At 37.1% G+C, this 24,173-nt stretch overlaps 1 protein-coding gene across 3 annotated transcripts in view; it reads left to right on the top strand.

The window, feature by feature from the left end:
- The window catches only part of PLXNB2 (plexin B2), a 248,868-nt gene extending 224,903 nt beyond the window's left edge, over positions 1-23,965 (top strand). For all 3 annotated transcript variants that reach the window (XM_021555245.2, XM_021555246.2, XM_021555247.2), the window contains 13 exons: positions 442-623; positions 1,379-1,445; positions 1,562-1,708; positions 4,978-5,134; positions 6,145-6,245; positions 7,279-7,363; positions 13,326-13,480; positions 15,034-15,194; positions 15,772-15,919; positions 16,426-16,490; positions 17,145-17,220; positions 19,198-19,272; positions 22,084-23,965. In XM_021555245.2, the coding sequence (XP_021410920.1) occupies positions 442-623; positions 1,379-1,445; positions 1,562-1,708; positions 4,978-5,134; positions 6,145-6,245; positions 7,279-7,363; positions 13,326-13,480; positions 15,034-15,194; positions 15,772-15,919; positions 16,426-16,490; positions 17,145-17,220; positions 19,198-19,272; positions 22,084-22,188 (1,524 nt within the window). In that variant the 3' untranslated portion in view covers positions 22,189-23,965. The remainder of the gene's footprint in view (positions 1-441; positions 624-1,378; positions 1,446-1,561; positions 1,709-4,977; positions 5,135-6,144; positions 6,246-7,278; positions 7,364-13,325; positions 13,481-15,033; positions 15,195-15,771; positions 15,920-16,425; positions 16,491-17,144; positions 17,221-19,197; positions 19,273-22,083) is intronic.
- The last annotated feature ends 208 nt before the right edge of the window (positions 23,966-24,173 follow it).

Genomic DNA, 24,173 nt, shown 5'->3' with positions numbered 1-24,173 from the left:
TAGTTAATGGTAGAATTAGAGTTCATGGAAGATGAGAGCACATTTACAGGTGTGCTTACATTAGTGTCTTTGTAATTTGATGTGAAAGGAATGGGAATTTGGAGGAGAGGGGAGTTGATTTTCTCTTTTAAAATTGTCACAGAACACTATTTTACATTTAATTAACACATCCTTTTTAAATAAGCTTTTAGAGAAGTATATAAGCATTTCTTAGGTCAGTCCAGTACATTGTGTATCTAAAATCAAAATTTAGGCAACATTTTCATATAAGTTCTTTCAAACTTCTGAAAACTTTGATTCAGTGCTTAGGAGATTTAATATCAAAATAATACTGCTTGTCTTTTTAGTGCAGAGGTTCTTAGTTTAGTGTTTAGTGTTTAGTGTTGAGGTTCTTCAGAAACCTGTAATCTGACTTCATTTTACATTTGTTTTCTTTTTCAGTTTATTCACACGCTGGAAAACCAAAGGGAGTTCTCTGCTCGAGCTAAAGTGTATTTTGCATCTTTACTGACTGTCGCTTTACATGGAAAACTAGAATACTACACTGACATCATGAGGACGTTGTTCTTAGAACTGATGGAGCAGTATGTTGTGGCTAAAAACCCAAAGCTGATGCTAAGAAGGTTTGAATGATTGTCATATTTTCTTTATGTCTCTGGCTTTCTGTAAATGTGTTTCTTTTGTGTTGTGACTGTGGTGAAATGCCAGCTATCTGTAAAATCAGAAATAACTTGCCCAAGCATATTAGCAAGACAAGCCCACCAGGAGCAGCTGTGGAAGGCACCACCAGGATGCTGGACAGGACTGCTTATTCAAATACTGCAGGGTAGAAACACCAACTTACTTTGAAATACCACACTGAACATTTAATTTGCTTTTTAATCTAACTTTATTTGAAATTATCTAGAATTTATACCACACATCACCTCCATAATGAGCACACATAATCAGCTGCATTGTGCATTCAGTGAGGGCTTGCTCTAGTGTTTTAACCCAGCCATTATTCCCAATAAATTTCAATAGATCTTGCTCTGTGTATGTTGTAGTTTTGTAATCTGTAGGTTGTTTCCTAGTAACTGCACAACTGGGTTAATTTTTTAGCTCTCACAGCATAGACCCAATTTAAGATTTTGAATAAAGGATGTGTGCTTTTCAGGAGTGAGATGAAGGCACCTACTCAGGAATGATGAGCAATACAAAGCACTTATCCTAAAGCAAGTATACTCTTTCAAGACTCTATAGGGAAATCATTGCATTAGGAGACTGAGTGCATTTAAGCATGTAAAAATATTATATTTCAAGGAAGCAGTGGTTTGTTTTTTTTTAACCTTGTCATTAAGTACCCATACTATATTCAGGGTTGTTTCTTTTTTTTCAGATCTGAAACAGTTGTTGAGAGAATGTTGTCTAACTGGATGTCTATTTGTTTATATCAGTACCTCAAGGTAAGAGTTGAAGTCTGTTGCCTGTGGGTTCTTTTTTCTAATCAGTAATACTTAAAAAAGCTGTACTGAGTATGTCTTTTGATTTTGCTTTATTTCATTTCCTTTCCTTTGCACAGGACAATGCTGGGGAGCCTCTTTATAAATTGTTCAAGGCTATCAAACACCAAGTAGAAAAAGGCCCAGTGGATGCTGTACTGAAGAAAGCAAAGTATACACTGAATGACACAGGCTTACTGGGAGATGATGTAGAGTACACACAGCTGGTAAGTAAGGCATGATTAATAGATTAATTCTTTTTTTTTAAATTAATTCCTATACAGTTACATCTGTACACAGTTTTCTGGAGTATGGTGAACTGCATAGAAATTCTGGTCATGGGCAGGATTGCCAATAATTTGACCAAAACAAGTCTCCAAGCAGGAAAACAGAATTATAAAGTATCTTCTAAAATAAAATTTGAGTCCTGTCAGTGCAAAATGCATTTCAATAAATCCCTTTCATAATTTTCCGTTGGTGTGAAAAGTGGTCAGGATGTTTGGCTCCTCCCCTTTTCTCATCTAAATTAATTGGCAATTGATTTTTGTAGAATTCTTGCACTGCCATTATGACTGAACTTCAGTTTTTCTCCCTTGCGATTGCTGCTAATCAACATATTGAATATTGTTTTAGAGATCATTTTATTAGTATACCAAATTGTGCTCCTCTGCAGTTCTGTGAGATGGCTCTGCAATCTCCAGAACACTTTATGAACCTCTTTCTGCATTTTTTCCTGTGTGAGTCAAGATCTCCTGAACGTGGGCAGCCCAACTGGCATTGAAAGTTGTTTATTTCCTCTCAGGAAATTAATTCCCTACAGTGCCTCTACAGCCAGTTCTGGAGACCTGTGTTAGTTGTTTCAAGTGGGAAGAAATGGAAATTCCTGGCAAGGGAACTCCCCCTCTGAACTCACCCCACCCCTGTATCTGATCACCAGTGCCATGGTCCAATTCTTTTCTATTATGAATTCTACTTTAACTTAATTCTGTTCACTGTCAGAAATTTCCACCAGTTTTCCAACATACTCCAGAACACAGAATCACTGTCCTTTTGGAAAAACTCAAGCATCCCACTCTTTAGTTGTCAGGGAGTGTAAAACCTAGTTTTACTCTTTCTGACAGTCTTTGCTGGTTTTCTTCAGGGTACAGTGTAGTGAACATGAAAGATGTGCAGACTGTCCTTCAGAGAGAAACTCATTATATTTTTTTCCTTTCTACCTTCTTTTTTATTGACATGTTAGGAGTTATTTGTAGTTGTCCTAAACTGAGAAAGATGCAGTGACATATATGCAGCATGGAAAAGAAAATTAATAAAAAGCTGTGCTGGGGGGAAAAAAATCACCATTTCATGTATTCTGAAAGGATGCTGATGGGAGAAAAGTTCTGTAGGACTTGCACTCATGGAGTCATCAGACTGTGACCTAGAGTAGCTGGATGAAGAATGTGTTGGGCAAGAAGAAATTTTAAGTTCACCTGATTTTTGGGGATTAGTTTAGGTACCATCTTTATAAGTGCCCCCACAGAAAACACACTGATTGGCAATGCTGGCTATAATTTCTGTTGCATATGGAAAACAAAATTTATTTGCACTGTACATCATGTAAGTCTTAATGGCAATAATTCTTTATTTGGTCTGTTTCTTTTCATTTAAAAAAAGAGCCTGCAATTAAGCTCTGTGACTCAGTGTGAAGAAGAAAATTCATGAGTGCAATCAGATGCGGGCACAACATGCATATTAGCTAGATATTAAACATTATAACATTGTACAGTAGCAGTATTTGGTCCAGACTTACAGATTTCCCATCAAATAAATATTTTATGTATGTGCATGCGTGGAAGTTGATGAGATGTATGTATATGTGCATATATATATATATATATATATATATATACATATATATATATATATATATATAGTAAAAGATTATGGAGGGGGTACTATTGCCATTAGTTTTGTGGATCTTTGGCATGATGATCATGTTGTGGTAATTCTGAACAGTTAGGAAGCATTTGTGCACCAATGTAGGTTAAAGCATGAGTTAATTCCTTCACTTCTACCTGAAAGTGAGACAAGGTGGGTAAGTACAGCATAGAGCAGTTGTCTGCTCTCTAATTGTTCTTATTTAAAAGACGAATCTCTTTTGCATCACTGGTTACACTGACATGCTGCATACTGAACCAGCAGCAAAATCATGTCTAATTACCATAAAGCTAATAGGAAAAGGAAGGTGAAATCTCATGATTAGTTTGAGTGTTCTGTCAAGGGACAGTGCAATCATGTTTAATTTGACTGCCGTATGGCACAGCTTTTCTTCACTTTTTCAAAATACCACCTATGCAAGTTTATTTCCGAGGTTTGATGTGATAAATTCAGGCATTATGGTTGGCAGGACTACATGTATCTGACAGCTGCAGTGCTTCACATGTGCCTGGCCTCCTAAGTTATTTGACTGGCAAAAGATCCACAAGGCTCTGAGCTGTAATACCAATTCAGCTAGTGAAAGAAAGAGGCTTTTCATAGTATCTATTTGGGTTTTTTGATATTTTTTTCCTTCTGGGAAGGTATTCTGTCCATGGTTTTCTTATTTTCTTTTGTCTATATTGAAACTGACACTTAGATAGCAAAGCTTCTTTCAAAAAAGTCATTCTAGATTTAACAAATGACAGGCTTTCAATAAATTCTCTTTAATATTAAGAAAACTATGTCAATACTATCAGAAAACAGTAATAGTTAAAATGCTAGGGCTAGCATAAGCTACTTAGGTGTATTCCCTGGAGCTATTAGTTACTAGGACAACAGTAGGCAGTAAATGAGGTATTCAAACACATAAGATGATAGAAATTACTTTTATATGTACATACATATGTGTATGTGTGTGTGTGTTTAATGAACAGCTGGTAACAGGAAGGAAAGTTTGGAGAGCTGAATTACTCACTGCACATCAGTTGAGCCATGTTAAATTACCATATGTACAGAAGTAGTCTGCTCATCTTTAAAACCAGAGCCATGAAGAAAGCATAAAGGAAGGCAAAAGCACATAATATTCTAGGAGTTCAACATAGTACAGTTCAAATTATTATTGGGAACTCATTAAATGTGGGCACTGCAATACTTGGCAGTTTATAATATATTTTAGGATTATCAGGTTAAATGTGAGTCAGTGGTCCAACTGCTTTGTTCTTGCATGTTTCTCTTTAATAAACTCCCAAGACTTAATAATATTTGCATATTAGACATTACTAAATCGACTCTGTATCTTTGATGTCTTGTCGTAGTGGAAGAAATTAACTGGAATTTATGATAGCTGGTTGGCTGCATAACAGCAAAAGATCCTTCAAATAATTCATACTCCCATTGCAAATGTGTTTTGCTGTGCAATAGCCATTGCTTGGTGAATTTCAGATACTGTTTGCATTTAAATCACCCAGAATAACAGATTCACAAGTAATTCAGCACTGATTTGCCTTAATAACAGTGTACATTCTTTTCTTCACAGACAGTTAATGTATATGTGCAAGAGGGAGGAAATGATTCCATACCTGTGAAAGTGCTGAACTGTGATACCATATCACAAGTAAAGGAGAAGATAATAGACCAAGTATATAGAAATCTGCCGTGTTCTCAGTGGCCAAAAGCTGACAGCGTAGTTCTTGGTATGTAGTTACTTGTGATACTATATTGAACAGATGAGATCTGTTGTGTGGCTTTCTATTTTCTGAAAAAATGTCTATAAGAGGATTTTATTGCTTGGTTATGGTTTGGTTTGTTGTTTGTTTTTTGGTGTTGTTTTTTTTTTTTAAAGCTCAATTCATGTTCAGCTGAATGCAAAAATACAGCATTTTGCAGCAATCTGAATATGCTTTAAAAATTAATGTTTTCTTATGAGTTAGGTTTTTTTGACTCCTAAAGTTTTGGGATATTGTCATCAGCATTGCAAGAGCTGTTAATGACTATTGGCACAAATGAATTCATGTCTGACAGAGTCAGTATCTCAGGTACTAATTAATGTGATAATGACAGCATGGATAATTAACTGATGGAGAAGTAATGATGCAATTTCAGAAACTGGTACTGATTTTTAGCTGCCTTAATGATGGTTATTCAAAAGAATTATAACTTACAGGAACTGCAGTTTTAGGAGATGATGTACCACTTAGTCTCTGAAAATCATCCTCCTTGAAGGCTTTCAAAATAGCTGTTCTCTTCTTGACAAAATAAAAAAGAAATAGTGTTCCTTAAAAGGCCTAATAAACTTAGAACTAAAGCTCCAACTAATATTTTTTTCAGTATTTTCATTACTGCATTAATGTGAAAGTAGAAGACTGAATTCTTTCATTTCAGAAAATCCTAGTAAATCCCCTAAAAATGTCTTTTCTATTTCATAATGTTTTGAACCGATAGCAGATCTTATTATATATATTTATTGAATTCTCTAAGAAGAAATTTAAGTTTTTAATGAAGACAATCAGAAGTCATATGCATGGTTAGAAATAATTCATGCAAACTTCTGGAATAAAGACCAAATTATTAAGCAATAAGAAACACATTGAGACTTTACTTCTTTTGATGTTGCACAATGTGTCAGTGGGTCTGTGAAACTTTCTTGGAGCAGTTAGTTTTGCACATGGTAAAAACTGTTTTTCTCATTTTAATTACCCCTTAGAATGGCGTCCAGGTTCTACTGCCCAGATCCTCTCAGACTTGGATTTGACATCCCAACGAGATGGCAGATGGAAACGTATCAACACACTAATGCATTACAATGTAAGGTGTTTCAAAAATGTTGCTCACACCTGTTACTTGTTTTCTTGTAATAAATAAAATCTTTATTTGTTTATAGAGAAATTTCAGTGGTACATACAGGTTGCCCAGAGAAGTTGTGGATACCCCATGCGTGGCAGGGCTCAAGGCCAGGCTAGAAGGGGCTCTGAGAAACCTGGTCTAGTGGAAAGTATCCCTCCCCATGGCAGGGGAGTTGGAAATCTTGATGGTCCCTTCTAACCCAAACCATTCTATGATTCTCTGATAAAGAATCAAAAGAAAAACATGGGTCTGGGTCTATTCAGTAAAAGGTTTGGACTGTGAAAGGCTGGGTCTAGACATCCTGCATTTTATATAAAAACACAAAACCTAAATGCCAGTACCTTGGTTTCCTCAACATTAAAGTATCCAAATCCAAATTCTGTTTTTAACATTCAACTTTTTGCTGGGTCTCATATTAATATTTTCTTTTATCCACCACTTCTTACCCCTGAGACTTGTCTTTGTCCTTGCTGTGCTGCTAAATAGATTTTGAGTTGGTCTGGTTTGTTCAAAAGCCCTGTCAGGAGAGCAGATGATAATGTTATTGTATTGTCCGTTTTAGGTTTCATACTGTGCACTCTACCACACACTTGTAATCCACTTGTCTTTTCTTTTTATGCTATTTATTGCTTTCTAACAACAGTTAATCCTGATTGGAAAAGAGATTGGTTTAGTTTTCCCTGAGAACACAGGCAGGTCTGATTCTTCATGACAGACCCCATCTTTGTCCAAAGGGCACCCATGAGGAACCACTTAAGCCTTGAAGATGCTCCTGATATTTCAGTAATCTCAGAGGAGGTGTTGATGGGATCTTAGAGAGTGGGAGGGAGTCTGTTCTGAATTGCAGAGCCAGTTGCCCAAGAAGCCTAGGAAGGGTAGCATTTGTCATAGATTCCCTACAACCAATCACAGAAATCCCAGTTTACAGTTTAAGAAAGAGGTTTAGTAGCATGTGGTTCTTTCACAGAATATCTCTGTGTTTCAATTTTCAAAGGTCCGAGATGGTGCCACGCTCATCTTATCAAAAATGGGTATTTCCCAGCAGCCAGAGGATAATCAGCAAGATGTCCCAGGGGAAAGTAAGTGTCTTCTGGCTTCCCTACCTCCCAAGATGACCAGATGTCCAAACCCACAGGGTGATGCTGCCATTTTGATTTTGTTTATCAAGCACTTCCATGGAGTTAGATATTTCCTACTAGACTATATAGGGTTTATTTGTTGTGTGTTACCCACTGTACACTTGAACTGGTTTTCTTTTCCTTCATTATAAAATATAATATATTAAACCCTAGGATTTTAATGATAATTGCTGTGAGTCCAAATGCCAACTTAATAGAAAGCACTCTTATTTAAACATTCCCTTCCATATTTTGTTTTTCAATCACACTACATCTATAGTCAAACTGTACATTTCAACTTTCAGAGCTTTATCTCTTTTTCTCTTTTCTTCAGCCTTTATTCACATTTCCTCTTAAAATTTCTTTCACTTCTTACTAGACTGAAAATTAAATGCAGTGTTCTAGATGAACTACAGTGGAGACTAGCCCCCCTGTCTGTGACATAATGAATATGATGTAATTTTTGGTGGTATGTGTTACAACTGTGTTGCCTTGCAAACTCATTTCTGTACCTTCAGATTTTGTGTCTCCTTTCCTTATGAGTGATGTTTCACCAGCTATGCTAACTTGTTTTATCCCAGGGCTTTTTATTTGACTTTGATAATTCCATGCATTTTGTCTCTTTATTAGATGCACCATTTTTCACAATTCCTTTGCTCTTTTTGAGGTTTTCAATCCTCTGTAAGTGAGCATCAGGAATTTCCTTGTAATGTTTCTTTCACATCATTAATGCATCTGCTGCATAATTCTTGTATTGCTGTCTGCTAGAGTATGCTGGACTTCGCAACACAGAAGACAACCTGTTAGCTTGCATCCCATCTTAAAAGCTTTTACTTTTGTGTGTTAGTATTCTGTCTAGAACAATTTTCTATATTTCAAAATATCTTGAGACACAATATCTATTACAGCCTTGAATGCTCTCAGATTTTTATGGCAGTATTTACTTGTGAATATATGTTCTTTGTCACATGTATTTCCTTTACTGACTTCAGATGTTCCATTTCTCTGGGGTTCTTTTATTCTTATATTCAGTTATTTTACATAAGGTAGAAGTTAGATTTATGGAACAATAATTGTTGAGATCGTTCTTCCTCCCATGAACTCATTTGATATGCTTTTCTCTCTAGCACTGATTGCAAAGGCCATTACTACCTAATAGTTTCATTCCTTTAAACAGATTTACTGATCTTATATTTAATACATTTTGAGGGCTGTGCAGTTAAACAGGTTGGAAATAATATGCCAGAAATATACATTTTTCAAAAAGATGGGTCTCAGTGATATCTCTGACGTATATCACTATTTAGCAGAAGGGTTCAGACTTTCATTTGTTTGGAGTGTTGGACAAGAAATTAAGATGGGCAGAATTACTTACTGCTTACTTTTTACTCTGTCCTCCTGAATTCTTTCTTTTGAGACTATTTTGCACCAGAAAGAGTCTCCTAATGGTCATGTCTACACTGCTGCTGCTATCCTCACCCTTTACTCCAAGTGCTTGGTATAGGTGGCTAAGCAGTGATTGTTCTGTCACAGCAGGTGCCAACCCAGCATGTTAACTTAAAAAGCCATCCAGTTTAATATAGAATGCAGTGGAGTGCAGCCAGGTGCTTATTCCTAGTCCCTGTTCAGTTTGGTTGCACTTGTAGGTGGGGCTATAGTCACCTCACTTCTAAATAAGTGGAGTGGACTGTGAATGGAGCCTGGTGGTGCCCTTAACTTGCTTTGCTTTCTTGACGTAGAATAGTGGTCAACCTTCTGTTCTGCACTGCCAATCTTCATCTTCCTCACCTCTCTACCCCTGTGGCAGGCACTAGAGGAGAAGATCACGTGTTTTTCTTTTTTTCTTGGGTTAGGTTTTTTCCTTTCCTCCTTCTCTGCAATTATTCAATATTATTCAGTATGATGAAGCTGTTTGAACAAGCATAATCTGTACTCCAAGGTGAATTCATTAATTATCTGTGTGGCATACTAAATTGAAAAGAAAAGCAGACTTCTGGGGACAGTGCTGTTACACAGGGCTCTTGTATGTTAGAAAAAAGTCTGGAGAGAATTCAGATCCCAAAGTATCAAGTGCTAACAGCTTTCACCATGTTTCTCTCTACACCTGTCTTGCACTATGGTAGTGTACAAATTTGAAATGACAGTGTTTCATGCCAAGCTACCCATTTTTTTTTAGCCCTGTAAGGTCCTCAGAGCTATCTGGTGCCAACTTGTTCTGTTGGAAAGCTATAAAATGTTACAAAGCTGGTACAAAGTGAGAGCCTGCTGTGACCACGATTTGTGAGACACTGTGTATAAAAGGGAGAGGAGAGGATCAGAGGCTTCCCCTCCCACATATGCACATTTATATGGCACAGGGGTTTACAAGGTTTGAATAAACAGAAATCCTATCCTGACTATGAATGAGGCTTGTGACGAAGTGACTTTCCTTTCATGCAGTCTCATTAACTTGCACCTTTTGCACTGAGAAGTGTCAGCTGAAGCCATTGACTGTCAGCCAAAGTAGGAGGCTTTGCACAGACTGAAAATGTAAAACCATGTTCAGAGATGTTGCTCTAACTCCTGGCATTGCTTCTGTGCTGCTTTTATTCAGAGCTTTTAACAGGAAGATACTGGAAGCTGGAGATTGTGACAAATTAAATGCAGCATCTTTTGCTTCTGGAGACAATAAATGTAGTTACTAATTTGTATCAAAAAGGAGAATGGTTCCAGTGGTTTCATACTAGTATTTCTGTACTGAACTATAAACCAAAATAACACATTCTTTTATTTTGGGTGTTTTTTCCTTGATACTAGGTTTTGGGGGGTTTTTGTTTGTTTTGTTGGGTGTTTTTTTTTCCTCTTTTAATTATGAATAAAAATAGACACAGGGTTGCAGATCAGAAATACTAATTAGCAGATCTGTTAGAGGAGCCTTTCCTCCATCTCCATGGAACAGTATTCACGAGGTAGGGGAGACTGGAAGGAAGATGATTTGCTGCAGGTCGCACAAGAGGAAAGGGGCTGCATTGCCTGATGTTCACATCATGGTTCCTACCACTGTAATTAGTCAGCACAGGCAATTTTTGCCATTAACACTCCCCCAACATCCCAATAATTATTTTATATTGGCCAAAGAATGCCTAAGGGCGAAGACAAAGAGCTCGGGGGAAGGTTTTGACACCCTGGACACAATCTTCTTCCTACTTACAGCTTGATGCTTAGTGTGACTAAGGAGATAGAAAGGAGGTATTTCCCCCTATCTTTTATTTTTTTCACTTCCTACTTTCCCACTGAGGAAAATATTATCTCATAGAACTATTATTTTCTCTTAGCAACCATATTGCTAACATGTTTTGTTGGTCCACATTCTGAATTTCTCTTCCTCTTTCTTGCTATTTATAGCCATGAAGTGAGATCTTCAGGTCGCAGTAGTTCATCTGGTTGAGCTGTAGTCTCTTGATCCTTCCTTTCCTATGAAATAACTACTATTGCAATAGTAACCAATTCTGCTGTTGCTAAACAAACACAGAACAAACTCAGCTGCATGTAAGAGCCAGTGATCTCAGTGGAAACCCCTTTAGCTGTTTCCTCTTCTGTCCAAAGTTAAACTGGACCATATACCATCAGGAGGGCAAAGAGAGAATAAATTCCTTTGATTCAAAGGAGGAAGCAGGAGTGTACCAAACAACTGACATAAGGCTGGAATATAGCTTCTGGTCTAACTGTATGATTTGATCTCTTAATTTCCAAAAGTAAATAACTGGGATTGCAAAAGAAATTCCATACTTCATGCCCAGCAGTACTTTTACAGTACAGAGAGATGATTGCCATGAATGGCATCTATTGTGAAATCACAACTGCTTCAAAATAAAGTCGTGCTTCTATTTCTTCTGACTTCATTCACATGAACTTCAAGTTGAATTAAGGACTCTCAAAGGACAATGTGATTTAATGTGGGATTTATATTTCTTCCCTACCTTGTTAAAAAGAAGTAAATGTCCCAGTAGACTGCATAACTAATGCTTTTCATGAGAATATATAAAGTAGATTCAAGCAAAAGTGTTGGCTTAGCCAGATTACTCTTAAATGTTATTTTCCCCTGTGATGTAAAATATTGAATGTACATGCAAACTGGGAAATTCAATGTAACTGTTGAGGAACTTAGCTAATTAACTATTATGGTCAAAGTTAATGCAATTAAAAACTGATATTTTGTGCTGTAACTGGGATTCAGTTATGTTAGAGGTGCATATTAAGGCATAAAACTTAGCAGAATGCAAAATAATTTGTACAGTGGGGCTGAATCACAATTTTTATGGGAAAAATAACTTCCATATTTTTAAGATGTCAATGATTTTAAATGTACTGATTCAATAACTTCCACTAGAAAAGCACCATTGATTGTAGGCATTATGCCAAGTAGATGCAAAAGTTCAGGAATTAAAGGAAGAACAAACAAAACCAAGAGATTAGAAAGTGACACAGAAATCCTTTTCAAGGACTATTAATGGCAAGTTAAAACAATTTTATAATCTCTTTTAGAACTGTCTGTAGAAGCTCTTTAGGCATGGAGTTTGTCTGAACAATAATGTGATGTCAAAGTGCAAAACCTGCTTTTATCCACTGTGTGATCGTTGGTCCAGGGTGCAGGGCCAAGCCCCAGGTAGCACAATGAGGCACTGTAACCATCCATTATCATCCAAGTGCTTACTCCTGTTTCTCCTTTATTGTAACAGACTTTACGCGAGTCTCTCCCTCTGGTTTAAACTATGAATGCTGACAAATTTTTTTAAAATCTTATTATAATGTATATTAATTTGCTTCAGTTATTATCTCTGGCTGCTGGAGTTCATGACATCTCAGAGATGTATTTTTCTTCCACTCAGCTACAAAGTCAAGTGGTGCTTATCAAATGCTGATAAAAGGAAGGTTTGAACTGAGGTACCATATTTTCACCTCAGCAACTGGGGTAAAGATGTGAATTGTAATGGTGTTACCTAGAGAAAAAGTTGTACCAGGAGTAGGCTGCAATTTGTATTTCTGTGGTGGTTATGAGGTCAGATCTAGCTAAGATTCTATAACTTGATCATGTCTTTGTGAATTCACAAAGAAGAAAATAACTTAATTGTGTGAACCTCAAAACATACATATACAGTGTTTACATGACTGTCATGATTTAGGAAAGGTATTATCCAATTTAGTCTTCTACCACTCCAAGCCATGCACTGCTTGCTTACTTCCCCCTCCACCTCTCCCTCCCCTGCAGTGGGATGGAGAGGACAATGAGAGGCACAAAAAAAAATCATGGGTTAAGATAACAACAATTTACTGGAAACAGCAAAGAGATGAGAAAAGGAAACTAATGTCAGTGGATATAAGAAAAGAAACATTATTGCTCACCATGGAAACCCCCAAAACAGACAGTACCTGGCTGCTCCATCTATGCTATCTATGCTACAGTGAGAGTTATACTACTCCCACTGCTCCCTCCAGCTTGAAACTTGCATTACCCCACTGCTCCTCCACACTTACATCACTGGAAGGAACCCCTTCTCCCCAGAGGAGACTCTCTTCTCCCCACCTGTGACAATGAGATGAGGTGATACAGAACCTCTGTGTCCCAGCCATGACTCCTCCTGGCTACTGCAAAAATTATCCCTGTCCTAGGTTGAACCAGGACAATGACCAAATAGAAGTTTTCCTATTGTGTGAGTCTTTCCTCTCCCTTTGGTTTTGATATCAGCAAGTTTTTTCAGCTCTCTGCCACTGAACATTTAGTAGTTGAGTTGTATATGTTGGACAGGAACAGAGTAATCTAGATCCCCTTGGCAAGAGGACAGGTATGTTAATGATAGGGAACATGTATATATGTATATGATTACTTTTATGTTGCTGTTTTGGGATTGGGTGTTTTTATAATTCTTGCAATTACTGCTTCTAGGGCATGCACTCCTGGAAGATGAAAATAAGGTATGGCATCTAGTCCGGCCAGTGGATGAAATGGATGAAGGTAAATCAAAGCGGGGCAGTGTGAAAGAAAAAGAGAGGACCAAAGCTATTACAGAAATCTACCTGACCAGACTTCTTTCTGTGAAGGTAGGGCTCAGCTGTGTTGTAGTTACACTTTAGTCATGTGTTAGTTGGCAATTTGGAATATGTGTCATGTACATACAAGCTGGTGTTCAAGGCTTCAAGTGATTAATATGAGGAACATTACTGGGAAAGAGATAATGTACAACTCCTGATCAAAGCTGAGAGCCATGATTACGTGTTCGCTAAAGAAGGATTTTCCTTGCAAGACAAAGACAGATATTCTGCTCTGTACCACCTGTTTAGATAAAATACTTTGTTGGGTTTTCTTTTGTACTGAATGCTTTATAAACTCTTATATTTCCTGTTATATTTCCCTGTTCTTGGATGTGGTCAATGTTCTAGTAAAACCCAAAAAAGAAGTTTCCAAATAATAATAGTATTTTTAGAGTATTTTTTGTGCCTATACTTCAGAATTGATAATGAACAAAATAATTTTTTTAAACACTTCTCCTTGGAGAAAGAATTAGAATTTAGAATAAGGTGTTTCATGATGACAAAGCCAGGCTCCTTTTGTGAAAATGAAGTCAGTCTGGCTCCAGCTAAGGCCACTTGTCCAAGCATGGAAGTGGATATAAAGGAAAGTCTTCGGATAGATGACATACACTCAGGATGAAGAGCCAAAAACATACTTGCATGCCTTTCTTCTGTTAATAAAGCCACTGCTTTGTATTCCCAATAGTCATTTTATAGATTATTACAAAGTCTGGAGCTTTACTGACTCATAAAATGTTGGTGAGGGATTACAGCTGAGATCACAACTACCCCCTCAGCCCTGGGACTTGTGTGTTCTGGCTGAAGCAGAATGTCTTAGAGCTCCTTGCCATCTGGGTCCCTTCCCTCTTTGGAGGCTGTCAGCTGGAGTCATGGCTGGAAAGAGGATGCAGCCCTTCAAAGGTGTCTGTAGGGCCAATCAGTTGACTGGAGATGAGCTGTATTTGGCCTCAAGAGGGTCCTCTCTAAAACAAGGGGACGGTCTCTGAGGTTACCATTACTAAGATCCAGGCAGATGCTGGAATCCCAGAATCTAGCCCTTCTGGACACCTCACTCCTTGGGCTCTGTGGATCTCATGAAGCTGAGTGAGATTGGATGTCTGATAAGGCCCATGTGCTTGCCCTTAAACAAAAAGGGTAAAATGTTTACTGGTACTTCTTCCTCTCAGTCTCTTTGTAAAAATAACACTGCTCTGCTGTTAGAGAAACTGGAAAGCTGCAAAACCATTAAAAAGTGGCTAAAAATTATTTTATCTGCACAACGATAGCAACCAATTTCTGCTTTTTCTGTCAAGTAGAAGGTACACTTTTCTGTGCAAACCGTAGGATCTCTGGTGAAGTCCACAACCTTTGAGTGTAGAACATAAAATTGTGCTTTAGAAGGTTTTTCCTGTGTTGGCAGTTTACAAAGTCACTGCTCTAAGAAATTGTTTGTTTTTTGTTCACTCTTAGCACTCAGAATAAAAGCCATCAGTGACAGCAACTGGCTTATGTCCATTGGAATAAAAGATGCTGAGTTCAGCTTCTAACACAAATGTAACTGATTTTTTAAAATTTGCCTTTAGGGTACACTTCAGCAATTTGTAGATGACTTCTTTCATAGTGTGCTCAACTCAAACCATGTGGTGCCACCAGCTGTGAAGTACTTCTTTGACTTTCTTGATGAGCAAGCAGAAAAACATGACATCAAGGATGAAGATACCATTCACATCTGGAAAACAAACAGGTATGGTATGAAAAGAGTCATGTATTGCAGAGAAATAGGAGTATAATTCCCAGGTATATACTAACACTCTTACCACAAATCAAAGTAAATTTCATTTATAATCCTCAGAATTTGAATTGAGATACTATGTTAGTGTGATGAAAAAGATTACCTGTAAACCTAGAAGCGGCAGAAAATGAGACCAGTTTACCTGTGGGCTTGTCACTGGCAGATTTACCATGTTTTACTTTTTGTCTTTCCTCAGAGAAGAGGAAAGCAAGAGGTAAATGGGACTGGATTTACCTGTTGAATCATAAAATCTCATACATACTACTTGATAGTTTCTCTGACCACACATACATCCTTCCTTGCTCTTTGGGGCACTCAGGACCTCATATGAGTTTTTCTGAGAGATGTAAAGAGTTGGTTTTCAGGCATGGAACCCAGACAAGCTTGTATAAACATTGAAATATAAAATTAAACATCACTGTTGTGAAGAGATGAAAATGCAAAGCCTATACTTAATTTCATGTGATTTTCTTGTTTTAGAATATTTATTGTTTAAAAAGGATTATTTATCTTTTTCCTTGCTTTGTAGCCTTCCTCTTAGATTCTGGGTAAACATACTGAAAAATCCCCATTTCATCTTTGATGTTCATGTTCACGAAGTAGTGGATGCTTCCTTGTCAGTCATTGCACAGACTTTCATGGATGCTTGCACAAGAACAGAGCACAAATTAAGCAGAGTAAGTGATTTGCATTCTACATCCTGACTATGCTCATGCCTGACGAGACAAAGGGCATTCTCACAGACAATACCCATTCTCTGAGGAGATACAGCCTTGATCGTTTCTTTTTAGTTTTATAATGAAGTTAACATTTCACCACTTAACAGGTTGGTGAACTGTCAGTATTTCTATGTAGTCTGCCAATTGATACTATTTAAAAAAGAAAAAATAGCAACTGCTTTTATAAAAAGCATGTTTAAAAACTCATTATTTCAAGTTTACCAATAATTTATTATCACCTTGCATTGATACGTTTGTAAAACTCAGCAATAATATCATGTGTAAAAATCATCTTTTTATGAAATTATCTATCTATAATCTAATAATCTAATACTATCCAAATGTTAAGATCTGTAAAGCACAAGTGTATTTGAATATAAAGGCTTGATCTTATATTCTTGACTTTCTTTTGCTTCTTAAATGCTCATAAATAACTAATTTTTTCTGTATTTTAAATTTTTCAGGATTCTCCAAGTAATAAATTACTTTATGCGAAAGAAATCTCTAACTATAAGAAAATGGTGGAAGAGTAAGTATTAACTCCTTTAATGCTTATTAGGTTGTTAGGATTTTAAGCTTATGTAAGAGGAAAAGGGAATGCTGATATAGTCAAAGTCAGTTGTCAAATATTAAAAATTTTACACCCAAATTTTAAAGATCTCCTTGGTGGCAGTATTGGCAGAGTTGAAATGGAGCTCCATTAGGACCCAGTGCATATTCTTGTCTGTACAGACAGATGAATAGATTTATTCAAGAGAAAATATGATGGGTTTTTTTGCAGTCATAGTTGCTACCCACATGATCTGTCTAACAAATGCTGCACTTCCATAACTCTGTAGAGACCAAATCCTGAAAGCATTTTCAGAAACATTTTTTTTCTGTGCTGTCTCTGGCTTTATTCATTTGCTAACTGGAAATTCTGTTAAAATTATGGAAGATCTGCCACAGAACAAAACTCTTGCCAACTTTAAGACCTAAATTATTCCTTATCTAAAATTATAGATTTTTTTTCCTGTGGTGTGTTCCTGTACAATCAGGTAAGATTTACCTCTACTGCAAAAGTACTAATGTTGGAAGGCAGGATTACTGAAGGAATCATTGGTCTGTTGTGGTAGAGTATGTTTGAAATAATGGCAGAATTACCAGAAGAAGTTTATTTTACTAACTGAAAATCTTTTTTAAGTTACTACAAAGGTATTCGTCAGATGGTGCCAGTGAGTGATCAAGACATGAATACCCATCTAGCAGAGATTTCTAGGGTAAGAATATAATCCATTTTCTTCTAGTGAAAGTGGAGTCAAGTGTAGCACTGATTTTTGTTGTCTTCTCTTTCTATCTCAACAAAGGGGGCTTTTTGTTTGTGCAAATATCAGATGAGTTATTTCATAAATCTCAGAAACACTTCTGTTCATTGTAGTCATGTCTGTTGGACCTTTGAAATGTTGATTATTGAATGGAATCAAGAATCCTTATTGTCACTAATCTATCTGAGTTATGCAAGAAACAGAGCACAGTGTTTGGATTTTTTACATCCATTGTGGAAAAATTATAGCACTCTTGAACTGTGCTTTCTCTCCACAGCATATAAAGGGTTTTTAGCATTGATCATACTGAAAATGAGTAGTGACTGAATTCACAGTTCTAGCACAGCAAAAAATAGATTCCAGAAATTAAAGAAGAGGCATGGACATTAAGTATAGCATATTTTAGAACTGTCTATAGAGGGGCAATACTTCTGCTCTATGCTACACGTGAGAAGTTCATCATGTGCTTGCTCAGTGGCAGATTTTGCAATGTAGGTTATTTGGGTTACCTCGGGTGAAGAAGAGGAGAGTGTGGGGTTGCTGTCTGGGACTTCAGTTGCAGACAGGTAGAACAAAGTCATTACAAAACCTGCTTCAGTCATGAAAGAGCCTGTCTGCTCTGCAGCTCATATCAGCTCGGGCAGGCTCTTGCCTTTGAAGCACTCTATTTAACTTGGAGAACCCAGAGAGTCCCTCACCAGTCCTAAAGATGTTGTTTAGCCTGAGCAAGAAGGCAGTGTATTTACCGGCTGGTTTGCTCATTTGCTTAATTTAGTTGAAGAGTTCTAGCGTAAGGAGGATGTTTGGGGAATTTTTTGTGGTTTGTTTATTTCAGTGCCCTTAGGACCTAACATTTTGCAGATCAACATCCTCATGAGAGCATTTCTATTTTCAGTCATTCACTACAAAACTCATCTGCAGTGACATTTCATTTTACAGTTCACTTTATTTACTACATAAATTGAGATACATATAAAATTAGAATGTTTGGTGATTAAAAGTAAATTCAATATAATGTTTTAACATCAGCAGGATATGTTCTTCCTTTCTATTTTCATTATAAATTATGATCAAAATTAATATGGAAAAAGGAGTGATTGAACACTGCAAATTTTGACCAGCTCTAAAAGTGACTTTTATAGAGCAAGAGAAGATGGATGTTTCTCTGCTGCTTTATCCCTAGGGTAATCATTTATTCCAGTAGCAATATTTTGCAATTCTTCATTTTCTTAACTAACTTAAAAGACCAAAGGCATAGCTAGAGACTTGAATCCTACACGTTTGAATGAAGAACATCTGTTCAGACAGGTAGAGCACATTCACTAAATAGGTCATGTGTGGAGGCAGGGGGAAGATAAGGTAATGGAAGGGCTATTTCCTGCTTCATTTGAAGTCCTTTCTCTCTCTATTCTCACCATGTGCCCCCACCACCACCACCACCTACCTTTCTATCTTCATGTTTCATGTGACTTTTTCCAAATGTACATGAGGTCATGATATTGGAGAGTTACACCTTTGATGTAGTGAGGTGTGAATTAATTTTTAGGATGTAAAAACAGCTGGAGAAAGGGCTTAATATCTCAACAATATGTAGATTGTACTGAGTAAATGCTTTATGTTTTCACACCTATGCTGCTAACAGATGTTTGAGCTGTAGCCTGTGGTTTGCCGTTCAGAGTTCAAAATATCTTCCAACTTCAATGTTAAGAGTTGTGGGCAGGCTGGAAAAATACCAGAGGGAAAGTCTTGATCTAAAAATCACCAAACAGAAGTTTTCTCACTCCTTTTCTCTGCCCCAAGTGACATTTAACAAAAGTTAAACCCAGAGCTTGCATTTGGAAATCTTGTCAATTGTACCCAACATGTGCATGTGCATAAGTTTCAGCTGTGTGTGATCCTATTTTGACGTTTGCTGCCTGCTTGTGTTAACAGGCACATACTGATTCCTTAAACACGCTTGTGGCTCTACACCAACTCTACCAGTACACTAACAAATACTATGATGAGGTAAGTTATGGCTTTTGTTTTCATGCTTTAATATCAATGGTAAAAGGTTATGAAAGCTGACATTAGTCTAAAGGAGCGACTTCTGGATTTCACTAAAAAATCAGGTAAAAGCAATGCTGAACAAAATCCTTGCAGTAATATACACTGCTTGGCAATTACACTGGTTAAGATAATGTCCTTATAAATGAACAATTTCATTATGGCTATCTGGTTTTGGTAGGGATAGTTTAATGGATAGTTTAACAAGATCTGAAAGAGAAATATATTTAAAAATCATTTCTCTTCAGTTCTACCATCCTAATAAGTATATAACAATGTCACTGAGCAAAAAGTCATCAGAGCTATATCAGGTTTCAAGACAGTGTGCTTTTTTATTAGAAAAAATCCATTAAACTTGTTTTGCTTGTAGGTATTGGAGCCGTGACCTCTTTATTAGTTAAAATGCTCCTTAAACTTACATGCATGGTACCATCCCTGTTTTGCCATGCCAAGTGAAGTGCCTGCCTACAGTAAACCAGAGTAACTGTTGAATGTAGCCTGATTTAAAAGGAGACTCACAGCTTCAGTTAAAAAAGTTTCTTTGGTTTTTCACACCCTGTAGAAAGGGGGACAAAGAATATCCCAGAGTAGCTGGGCTGTGGCTATGGCTCTCCAAACTTAATCTGAAGACAAAAAGAGAGAAGGAAACTTTTATTCAAAGGTTTCCATGGAAATGAATGCCTCCAGAAAACTCTCAGAATTAAAGTAAATAAGAACAGATGCTGAATCAAAAAGTAGCACAGTACATGTGAGCTCTATTCACTTAGTCTTGCACCTCAGCACAGCTCATGTTTTCACTTAACATTTAGCACTAAAGACAGTGAGTTGCATCTTTCACTGCAGCTGCTTTATACAGGAGCAGCCAGCCTGTCACAGCCTTTAAACAGATGCAAGCAGGGAAAATCTAATCACCCTGAGGAGTCTTGCAATGATGGTCAGTGGGAGAAGTAGCCAGAGGAATGTAGGCCACCCCCATGGCATTGCCCCACCCCTCATCACCAGTGCTAAGCTGGCTTTCAGCACCTCCCCAAATGTGTCTGTAGTTTGACCTCTTACAAAAACACTCAAGGACCCTGAATGACAGCTGAACTGTAAATCCCTTATTCTCCCACACCTCAGGCAGAGCCACCAGCCTGTGGGACTTCACCAGTGGCAGGCCAGCACACCCCAGTACGTAACTGCAGCTCTTCCCTTCCATGTACATGTGTAACAATGAGGTGCATCTGATGAAAAGGCTGCTAATTCAGACTTGTGGAGATAATCTGTCAAGAACCATTCAGTAAAATTAATCAAGCTTATTTATTTTCCATGAAAATGTTTTAATTTGCATAAATTGGAACATTTTGCAGCTGCCCTTGTCTTTATTACTGACACAGTTGTTCCCAGCATGTGCTGTACCTTCTGCATCTCTGCAGGGCTTGACAATGACTGAGTGGGTACATTCTAATTGTCCACATTTATATGAAGGATATATTCACCAGTAGAGATAATCATTAATTATTTAGTCTAGATTTAAGGAGTTACAGCTAGATATAATTGTTTAAATTAAGGAAACAATATAAAATTAAATCAGGCTCGGTTTAAATACTGCAATAAGTATTTATTAAGTCTGTCTTTTAAAAATATTTTCATGCTTTAAAAACAAACTCATTAAAATAATTATTTCTAAACAAATTTACTCCAGTGTTGGAAATGCAAACACTATACCAGCCCTTCAAAATTAAATTATTGGCTAGATTGATTCTGACTGCATTAATCTCCATTGTCAGTGATGTTCAAGAAGTAATAAGAACCACAGGTAGTGACAGGCAAACTCAATTTTTCCATCTTTGTACTTGCAAGATGATATAGTATTTAAACAGTACTAAAGGTTTCTGCTTGATTACACTGTCAGACTTATATTAATAAAGCTAGTTGTAGAAAAGGAATGGTTTCGTCACGTAACACATTTTTCTAATGGAGAAATCTAATAGCTGGTGGGAAAGTTTTCCTAAAGGATGGTGAAAATGAAAACCTTTCAAAACCTTTTGGATTTGATCTGGGAAGCCCTAAAAACTCTATTTGACAAAAAACCTTCTCATAACAGCTGACCTTTACTGGCTCTTGTTTTCAAATCCCTTGTGTCTTAAGAGTCATATCCTCTTATATATATTCTGTACAGCAGAGGCTGTGGGATGCTGAGGGCTCCTCTGAGGAGCCGTTTGCTTTCCTGAACTACGCTGTGCTGGGCCAGAGTCTTGGCACTTCTTGGCGAGAGCCAAAAGGGAGCTGCTGGCTTTATTCTTCATATTGCCTACAGATACAGGAGACCTTCCGTTGTCCTAGCACATGCCTGTGCATGGACCACCCAGGAGCTGCTCATAGCTACAGCTCATGGGGATGGGATATAATTACTGATGGTAAATGATCCTTAAGCGTTGTAGGGTGCATTGTATGCAAAAGCCCTGTTTCTTTAATAGCTCTAAGGAAATTCTTCCCCTGCCTGCTCCATCTTGGAATGTAATATTTTACAAGATAAAGTACTACTTATTAATTTGCTTATATCCCAACATAATGGGGGAAACATTACAGCAACTTAGATAAAGCAACAGAGACAATAATTTTTACTGTCTTTGTGAAAAAATAGAACATGAGGCCTAATAGATGGACTTTGGTACAGAGCGAATGCAAAAGACTCTTTACAACCACAGTAGTATCCAACACTTGGTCTCGGAACTATGTCATACATTTTAAGCTAAATTATTCTAAACTTTCTGTGTTTATATATTCCAGATTATAAATGCACTTGAAGAGGATCCAGCTGCACAAAAAATGCAGCTTGCCTTCCGTTTACAGCAAATAGCAGCTGCGCTAGAGAATAAAGTGACTGACCTTTGACTCAAAAGCCGCAATAAAGAAATCTGATCTGAAGATGTTCAAATTCATTCTTCCTGTTAAGGAAATAGTGTTCTATTTTTTAATGTATAATTACAACTTTAAATGAAAGATTTCATGGTTTTTTGATAGCAGAGGTGTAATGTAAAGAATTTTTACTGTAAATTATGCTTCTAATTAAAAGCTGTGTTGTGTGTAAATGAATCTTCTGTGGGAAAGAGAGTCCTTTGGTTGGGGGCAGGGTGGGGGGTGGAAGAAGAAAAACCTTTCGTGCATTTGATTTAGTAGAATCTGAGACATCAGCATTTAGAATTCATTATGCAAGTAAATTCAATACCATAGCATCCTTTCTACCTTAAGCAATATTTGTACTAGGAAAACAATAACATACTCAGAGACACATGCAATATCCCCTTTTACTTTGATAACTGGAAATTGACTTCCATAGAGCTCTAAAACTTGGTCTCTGCTCATAATGAACATAGCGAACAAAGTGTGCGATTTCTCTGCAAGATCTAAAAATGGGATTTGCTACCACACGTGGTTCTAAATTTAATTATTTATCTCAATGGTGATGCACCCACCACAGTTGGCTGTGAAAGAAATAAGAATAATATCAGTGTGGAAGAGTTCTACTGATGAAGTCTTGTTCGGTTCAGAAATTACTGCAAAGAAGGAATCAGTCCTTAAAACTTTAAACCTCTTTGTTATTATTGTGAGTTTTATGATATATGCTAATGTGCCTTACTTGTACTAATTCTGTGAATCTGATGAATGGTTTTGTAAAAAGAAGCAGATCAGAAAAATAAGTATTTATGTGCTATTGAATGACTTTTGTGTGAAAAACATGACCAGCAGAATGCTTGTAATTAGCTGCTTGCCGAGAGTGTGCTGTTTAACATGATTATGTATAATACCCTATTTTAGAATGGTTCTGATGATTTTTTATTTGAATCTTGGAACTGTTCTAGAAATACCATCACTTGTTTTTTATTGTATCTGTGATGTAAAATACTACTATGATATTGGAAAAAATCATATACCCAACTATTGAAAACCACTCAGTCAGTTTTGAGCCTTGAATGCTGCATTTGATTGAATACACACTATAATCCATAGCAAAGAAAATTGAAATAACTTGTCAGAAAGTGTGTGTTTACAATATAGGTAAGCGCCGTACAAATCAAAAAGTTAGGTACGTCTTCTTAAATTGCTGTATTGCACATCAGAGAACTTTACTTCTCTTTGTCTTGCAAGTTTTTGGCAGTAAAGTAGCATTTTAATGAAGTGCTGCCATCTGTACTCCTTCGTTCATTGTCCTGCCAAGCACCCAGACTCTGCTGACTCTCAGCAAGCTAATGCAGTGTCTGCCCCCAGCTCTCCCTGCCTAGTAGGTTGTCACACACTGACTTTTACTGTCTGTTGATATTTTTTTCTCTCCTGTTTTGAAAATTTCCTAGTATTTGTCAGTGGGCCTTTCCTTCAGTTTCTGAAAATCAAAAGCCTCACCAGAACTGGTTTCCTGCCCAGTAGGCTGTGAGCAGTTTTTTTGTTTGCTTGTACTCGACTTCTTGCATTTGTCTATAATCATTCCTGAACCTGCCTGGGCTGTAACTTATTTTATACTGTTTAGGACTGAGCTATACAACTTCTACAGCGAGGTGCTTTGCCAGTTATTCTTTCATCTACAAAGGCATCCTAATTTCATGGCTAATCTGTTTCTTTTTCATTATTTGTAAATCCTGTTAATTGTAAATCAAATACAATGTTGTTTTTTCCACCAAGTGTCAGTGGATCTTTACTGAAACTGGGGGGATGGGCGTTGAAAGGATTTGTAATGCTCCCTCTGGGAGGGATGGAGCAGAAGCATCCATCAGTCTGTGGTTGGGAATGGAGGAGTGCCCCACATCCTGCAGATGGAATGCCTGACATCATGCCTTTTTTATTGGCATTTGCTCTGAAAAATGACAGTACTCTGGAGAAGCAAG

The sequence above is a fragment of the Lonchura striata genome, chromosome 5 (assembly GCF_046129695.1).
Source record: "Lonchura striata isolate bLonStr1 chromosome 5, bLonStr1.mat, whole genome shotgun sequence".
Taxonomy (NCBI): domain Eukaryota; kingdom Metazoa; phylum Chordata; class Aves; order Passeriformes; family Estrildidae; genus Lonchura; species Lonchura striata.
This window is presented reverse-complemented; position numbering and strand designations above follow the sequence as displayed.